Genomic DNA, 8,170 nt, shown 5'->3' with positions numbered 1-8,170 from the left:
AATGGTCCTTGAAAACCCACCTACCCCTTGTGAAACATGACTGATAATCACTCCTATCATTGTGTGGTACTGAATACACCCCTTGTATAACAATGTTCATTGGCAGCCAGCAGAGCCAAGGTCATTGAGCCAATAGCCCCTGAAAACACAGTGCACCCCACACATAATGTCATATATTCTGTTACATGTAGATGAATGGTCTACTACGTAGACGTTCCTAGGTGTAACCTGCAGAGGGATCCCTGTCCTATGATGGAGGGTGGTAGGTCCTCCATGTTACTTGGGTTGGTACATGAAGATAGTGTTTGTAATATTCCCAAATTGCTGTTAATACACCCCCCACTAACATGGCATCTTCAATCTTAGAGTCTCCTGGACGGGTGCTATCTACCTGGCAGAGAAGGAACGGAGCAGCAGGCAACGAAGAAACAAACACCATGACTGCCCCAAGTGATCAAGGTAAGGAGAGTGGGCTTTGGCTTTGACCCTCAGCTTGTCCTACAGTTCTCTACAGGAAGACTGTCCTGTCCAGCCTCAATACTTACTTTGTCTCTGTTCCTTCACAGATATCTGGCCTCAAGAGGACATTGTTATTCTCCTGGAAACCATGAAGACCATCCTGCCCGCCCAGGACCATTTAAAATACAAATCCACGGAGTCTCATCTGGACTGGAATAAGCTGGCCTTCAAGACCTATACAGGGGACATGTGTCGTCAAAAGTGGAAAGAGGTCACATCTGAGGTGAGATGTGGAGCGCACTCATATGGTACTATGCTTAATTCCCTTCGCGTGCCACCTATCCATTAGAAACTTCCAACATCACGGAGGCTACCAGTATCCAAGACGATGGTACACTTCTTCTAGTAGTCCTCAAGCTCAGGGCACTATTACCCCCGCTACATTATAATACCAGTGGTTGGACAGAAGAATAGTTTGACACAAAGGTGAATCCAGGATTCTGGGAAAGCTTGAGAACTTCAACGGTGATCATGGTCATAGTCGTCCACCTTTTTTATGAACTAAGGCCCCATGCACACGACCGTATTTTTGTCCACCCGTAAATACTGGCGTAAATACGGGTCCTTGGTTACACGTATTCGACCCATATTGCACCAGTATTTACGGACCCGTACCCGTAAATACGGGTCCGGTGTCACCTGTATTCCAGCCGTACTTACGGGCACGTTTTTGCTGCAAAATTACACTTCAGTAATCGGCAGCCCTTCTCTCTATCAGTGCAGGATAGAGAGAAGGGACAGCCCTTTCCGTAATAAAAGTAAAAGAAATTCATACTTACCCGGCCGTTGACTTGGTGACGCGTCCCTCTCTTGACATCCAGTCCGACCTCCCTGGATGACGCGCAGTCCATGTGACCGCTGCAGCCACTGATTGGCATGTGATTGGCTGCAGCGGTCACATGGGCTGTAACGTCTAAGTATGAAAGGTTTTTTTTTTATACAGCTTTATCGTTTAACTCTTTCAGCACCCTGGACAGTGACTATTTACTGACGTCGCCTAGCAACTCTGACGTAATTACGGGTGCACACACGTAGTCACCCGTAATTACGGGAGCCCCATAGACTTCTATAGGCCTGTCCGTGCCGTAATTACGGCTTGAAATAGGACATGTTCTATATTTTTCAACGGCGTGGGCACCTTCCCGTAAGCATAGGGGGAGGTACCCGTGGCCAATAGAAGTCTATGGGACCGTGATTACGGGCGTTTTTACGTTCGTGTACATGGGGCCTAAACATCCTGTATTTTTTGGCGCAATGCTCGTCAAACTTGTTAGTATGTTATCTGCAAGAAATTTACTAACCAACATTGTTGCTAACCCTGTATTTTTTTTAGGTCAGGAAGTTCCGGACTCTCACAGAAGTTATTGAAGATGCAGAAGAACAAGTGAGACATCCATATAATGTTAAGCAAATGAAGGTCAGTAGCGCTGCTTGTGGCTATTGTGGGCTTATTGGGATAGTCTTAGCTTGGCGCTCCGTGCTGGTGGGTAGTACATTCGTCACACATACATGATGATTCAGCTCATGATTTAGTTTTCCAACTCCAAACAGCCATGTGAGTCCATGAGCCAAAGCAATCACAGAAAGGTCCTCAAACTCTGTACTAGGGACGCACGATGCATCGATACTGTTTTGATACCGTGCTCCCCAAACGGTTCGATACCGTTATTTCATGTATTTCGATACTAAGCTGTGCGACCGCACATCTGAGCATTGTAACACATGAATGTATGAGAGCGGGGCTGCGGCTGTGTAATACATGTGTGTAACAGCCATTGCCCCGCTCCGGAGTCCTGACCAGTGCGCGCCGTCAGGATGATGCAATGCGGCTGGCGCTGCACTGAAGACCGAACATGGCGGACGTACTACAAAACACCCCCATATTCTGTCTTCAGTGCCTGAACCGCCGCTCATTGGTGCAGCGTCGGCCACATCATCTCAGGCTGACCGCGCACTTACTGTCAGGAGCGGGGCAATGGTTCTATTACACAACCGCAGCCCCACTCTAACTGTGGAGATCAGCGAAACCTCTAATCTTCGCCGTTATTCCCCTGAATGCTGCGATCAAAGCTGACTACAGCATTCAGGGGAAAATGAGAAGCGGGGGTGCACCTTGACGCGATAGAGGGACATAATATATGGGCAGACAGTCCAGGGTCCTAACAACTGCCTGTGCATTATCCATATATAGATATATGCCAGGACATTAATTTTTAAAAATAAAGTAATATTAAATAAAATACACATACACCTGTTTTACAATAAACATTAAAATGTCTCCATGCATAAAATATACACATTCGGTATTGGCGCGGCCGTAATAACCTGCACAACAAGTTGTTTTGCATCATTTATGATGTGTACGCTGTAAAAAAATAAAAACTGCTTTTTCACTTATTGTGGGGCACGAGGTGTGATGATGAATTTAACCTCCATGTGCCTCACTTTAATAGTAATTAACCCCATCATGTACCTTACATATTAACCCATTGTGACTGGGAAACATGATGGGGTTAATTACTATTAATGTGAGACACATTCAAAATTCATCATCACACCTCACGCCTCACATCAATCAGGCTGTTGGTAAAGTATCGTTTTGGTATCGCAATACTGCACAAAGTATAGGAATTGAAGTCCAAATTCTGGTATCGTGTCAACCCTACTCTGTACTGATGGTGACTTGCCAAAATTCAAGTCCTATTCACCAGCTTGTTGTCCTTTCATATTACTCTTTTTTTTAGACACACCCAGAGTTTCCCAAGAGGCCCCGCTCACCCTATTTGCGCTTCTTCTTGGAGGAGAAGGCAAGCTATGCTAAGCTTCATCCAGAGATGAGCAACCAGGACGTAAGCAAGAACCTGTCCCAAAAGTATAGAGTTAACCGCTAAAAAGAAGGTAATGTATGAGAAGACGGTATTTTGGGCACAAATGGGATTCCTAGATGAGAAGATAGGTGGTGAAGTGGAGTAGGTAGAGCGGAGAAACCGTGAAGAGCTAACAGAACATGGATGAGTTTGATTCTGTGTAGTTTGACCCAATATGTCCATCCTGTTTCCTTTTCAGGCAAAATATATTCAGGATTTCCAGAATGAGATGCAAGATTTTCTGAAGAACCTGGATAGATTCAAGTGGGTCATGTAGCCATATCTACTGATAATTAAGTCTTTATCATTAGTTGCTTCAATGTAGTCATTTATGTTCACAGAGAGGAACACCCAGATCTCATGTCATCTACAAAGAAATCTGATGCCCCCGAAACACCCAAGACCCCCTCTCAACAGCCGCGGGGCAAGCGTAAGAGGAAGAGATCTTCTAAAAAAGGTTGGAGCACAACTATTTTATATATGTGCGCTGAGAAGGTAGAACAGTTCTAGTTATTAAACATCTCATGTAGCATGACCATGGATCCTAGGGTGTGCACACTATAGATGTAGCCCATGTGGCTGCTATGGGGCCCCTGGAGAGAGAACGGGGCCCAGAGAAGGTTGGTTGATTCCTTATTTGAATGGGTGGTTACAGGTCCAACAATGTTGGCAAACAAAGTCCTGGGGGCAAACAAGACCAAGTCCTCCTGTCTCAGGTGGTTTAGTGGGTGGTGGTGTTAACCAGCACCTGTAGTGGGTGATCAAGTATGTCCTAGCCATCACTTTCCCATTGCCCGTGTTAATGCTCCTACAATCTTTTCAGCTGAATGAAGATGATGCTTCTGTCAATCTAGAAGAAGAAGGTCAAGATGTCTACAATGAAACTCCGATGCCCATCAGTCAAAGCATGGGAAAACCTACGTAATGTTACCATCACATAGAGCATATTTTAGGAAAAAGACCATCTGTAGAACCCATGGTATCATGTAATACAAGTATTGAGAACCTCAAGCGGATCTCCTTCCATGGCTATGCAACTTACTTTCCGACCATGTTTTTTTTTTTTTTATGTTTTCTGTGCTAATGCACTATTTTTCTAATGCGAATAAGAAAAACAAAAGGACAAAGAAAAATCAAATTTTAGAATTTTTCCGTGTTTTTTTTTTTTTTACCCACTTTCCTATAAAGAATGCTTTATTAACTTACAGGGGTGTGTTTGGAAGAAAGCAGCCATGTTTTCCTAATCTCAAACACCGCGCCATTCTTGTCCAGAGGCTGTTTCTGGTATTGCAAATCAAGTGAATTGGGCTTACGTGCAATACCTGGCACAACACATATACAAGAGTGGCGCTGTTTCTAAAGACAACCCCTTTTGATAGTCTTACTGTCATGAACTCCCTTTCTGCGGCTTCCTCGGTCTCGCTCGTGCATAGCCCGGCCTGGCACACTGAGGCAGTCTGCAGCCAATAGGAGCTCAGGAGCGTCCGGCCAATCAAAGCCCGGCTGATGTTCCTGAGCTCTCGCCCTCTCCTTATGTAGTTCAGCCTGGGGTAATAGGCCTTTGCCTGTAATTAGATACCTAGCCTGGTGCTTTCCCTTTTTTGACTCCCCTGTGCGACTTGCATTGTGAGCCCTGACCACGGCTGGACTCCTGACTTTTCTTTGTTTTTCTGCACTCTCCCGGTATGACCCTGCGCGCCTGTCTCCGCCTTTTGCGCCCGGACTTGTCTCTGTCTTGTTTGTCAGTTTCACTTGTACTATTATAGGGAACGCCGCCCAGTTGTGCGCTGTCGTTTAGGTTGGGTAGTACAAGTAGGTAGGGACAGAGGTTTGGGAAGAACAGGGACCTCACTATTTTCCGTGTATTTGTTTGTGACACTTACCTTTGCACTCAGATCCTTTTTCCGTTTTTTTTTTTAATATAATGGAACTCTGAGCAAAACTGATAATGTGATTTTCCTACTACAGGGCCTGAGAGGGTGGAGCATGGCACGGAGTCAACAAAACAGAATCCCTGTGTCAGGCCCCGCCCCCTCAGACCCTGCACTAGGCATAATACAATGTATTTGTTTTGTCTGGAGTGTTCCTTTAACCCGTTAGTGACCGCCAATACGCCTTTTCACGTCGGCCACTAATGGGCTTTATTCTGATGCATTCGACTTTTTACGGCGCTGCATCAGAATAAATAAACCGCAGGGAGTCGTTAAATCTCCCTGCTCTCCGCTACCAGGGGTGGCTGGAGGCATCACTGCTCGACCGGGTGAGATGGATAGAAGTATCGATCTCACCCGTTTAACCCCTCAGATGCGGCACTCAATAGTGAGCAAGATCGCCGAATGTCTGTCTTCTATGGCAGGTGGGGGCCTAATAAAGGCCCCCCGGGCTGCCTGTAGTGAATGCCTGCTAGGTCATGCCAGATGTATGGCCTAGCAGATGCCTGTCCATTTTACACATACAGGCAGTAATACACCGCAATACAAAAGTATTGCAGTATATAATAAACGATCGTCCGATTGCATAGTGAAATCCTCTAGTGGGACTAGTAAAAAATGAAAAAAAAAAAAAATTTCCCTTACAAATTGCTTTACTATTAAAAAAATAAAGTAAAAAAGTTACACATTTTTTATCCCCGTGTCCGTTACGACCCCGACTATAAATCGATTACATTATATAACCCGCACAATGAACGCCATAAAAAGCAATGGAAAAATTGCTGTTTTCTGTGAATCCTTCCTTAAAAAAAGTGATCAAAAAGTCGCATCTACTCCAAAATGGTACCAATAAAAACCACAAGTCGTCCCGCAAAAAAAAGCCCTCATACAACTGCATTGGCGGAACAATAAAAAAAGTTATCGCTCTTCAAATATGAAGACACAAAAAGAAATTGTGAAAAACATTTTTATTGTGTAAAAGTAGTAAAACCTAAAAATATCGACGCAAAAATAAAAAAGTTATAGATCTTGGAATGCGACGATGGAAAAATGTAAAAAATAGCTCCGTCATTAAGGTCTATAATAATAATTTTTATTTGGATGTGAGGACGTAAGGAATGTGTTTGAATAAATTGAAATAATTCATTTTTGTATTTTGTTTATTTGTTTTTTATAATAAGGTTTTTAGTGGCAATTTGTTGCTTTGTTGAACTGGATATTATAATATCTGACAAATTATTTTATACAAATAATAAAATATAAAACAAATGTCTGTTCTCTTTCCTAAACAAAAAAAAAATGATTTGGTAATTTACAGTAATCATTCTGGGCTGGCAAACTGGACAATTTCCTATGGGGACACCCTTGAGTATGGGACCCCCAGGAGCAAACTAAATTGGCCATTGATCCCTTTACTGTATAAGACCACTAGGGAATTTACAATTAACCCTTTTACTACTGTAGACCACCAGGGATTTTATAATGACAAGAATACGGGGTTTACTTTGCTTGTGACCAAGGGCCCAATTTTCTATAAAGCTGGGCCTATAATCTTGGCCCATAAGGCACGGTAGACACTGGCCTATGGGCTGCTCTGCTTGACAGATGGTGGCAGAGCACACGACAGGGGTCATAATGTTAAGTGAGATCAATACAGTATCAGGAAGCTTCATACAGCAGGCAGGAAAATGCTACTCCTAAACCTTCCTCCCAACAGAGGGCGCATCAGGGCTGTGTGATGAAGGTAGCTATATAAAGGAAGGGGGCTCTGCTGTGAGTATTAGGGTATGTTCACACGGCCTATTTACGGACGTAATTCGGGCGTATTAACCCCGAATTACGTCCGAAAATGCGCCTCGATAGCGTTGACAAACATCTGCCCATTGAAAGCAATGTTCACACGAGGCGTATATTTACGCGCCGCTGTCAAAAGACAGTGCGTAAATAGACGCCCGCGTCAAAGAAGTGACCTGTCACTTCTTGGGGCGTAATTGGAGCCGTTATTCATTGACTCCAATGAAAAGCAGCGCCAATTACGTCCGTAATGGACGCGGCGTTCAAGCGCCTGCCCATGCCGTTACGGCTGAAATTACGGGGATGTTTTCTCCTGAAAACATCCCCGTAATGTCAGCCGTTACGGACGCTGCCGTGTGAACATACCCTTAGGGGAAAGGGGAGGTTTTTAAGGGAGAAAGATGGAAAGGCCTTACTGTGACTGCTTGGGAAAAAGGTGGAAATTGCTGTCATTAATGTAGGACATGAAGATAGATGCTGGGATTAGTGTTTGAGGGACAGTACATCTACTGCAATACTGCTGTGACTACTGGAAGTGAGAAGGGGTACACTGCTGTGACTACTGGAAGTGAGAAGGGGAACACTGCTGTGACTACTGGAAGCGAGAAGGGGAACACTGATGTGACTACTGGAAGCAAGAAGGGGAACTCTGCTGTGACTACTAGAAGTGAGAAGGGGAACACCGCTGTGACTACTGGAAATGAGAAGGGGAACTCTGCTGTGACTACTGGAAGAGAGAAGGGGAACTCTGCTGTGACTACTGGAAGAGAGAAGGGGAACACTGCTGTGACTACTGGAAGAGAGAAGGGGAACACTGCTGTGACTACTGGAAGAGAGAAGGGGAACACTGCTGTGACTTCTGGAAATGAGAAGGGGAACGTTGCTGTGACTACTAGAAGTGGGAAAATTGCCGTCATTAATGTAGGGACATGAAGACAGATGCTGGGATTAGTGTTAGAGGGACAGTACATTAACAGCTATACTGCTGTGACTAGTAGAAGTGAGAAGGGGAACACTGCTGCGACTACTGGAAACGAGAAGGGGAACACTGCTGGGACT

The 8,170-nt window shown here is 44.6% G+C and overlaps 1 protein-coding gene across 1 annotated transcript; it reads left to right on the top strand.

Moving 5' to 3' along the window:
* Window positions 1-387: 387 nt before the first annotated feature.
* LOC142666109 (nucleolar transcription factor 1-B-like) lies at window positions 388-4,754 on the top strand. Its single transcript, XM_075846040.1, has 7 exons — window positions 388-459; window positions 567-742; window positions 1,853-1,936; window positions 3,264-3,417; window positions 3,586-3,650; window positions 3,728-3,843; window positions 4,210-4,754. The coding sequence occupies exons 1-4, from the start codon at window positions 438-440 to the stop codon at window positions 3,408-3,410; spliced, it is 429 nt and encodes a 142-aa protein (XP_075702155.1). The 5' UTR covers window positions 388-437; the 3' UTR covers window positions 3,411-3,417; window positions 3,586-3,650; window positions 3,728-3,843; window positions 4,210-4,754.
* The last annotated feature ends 3,416 nt before the right edge of the window (window positions 4,755-8,170 follow it).

Source organism: Rhinoderma darwinii, chromosome 13 (genome assembly GCF_050947455.1).
Source record: "Rhinoderma darwinii isolate aRhiDar2 chromosome 13, aRhiDar2.hap1, whole genome shotgun sequence".
NCBI classification, from domain to species: Eukaryota; Metazoa; Chordata; class Amphibia; order Anura; family Rhinodermatidae; genus Rhinoderma; species Rhinoderma darwinii.
This window is presented reverse-complemented; position numbering and strand designations above follow the sequence as displayed.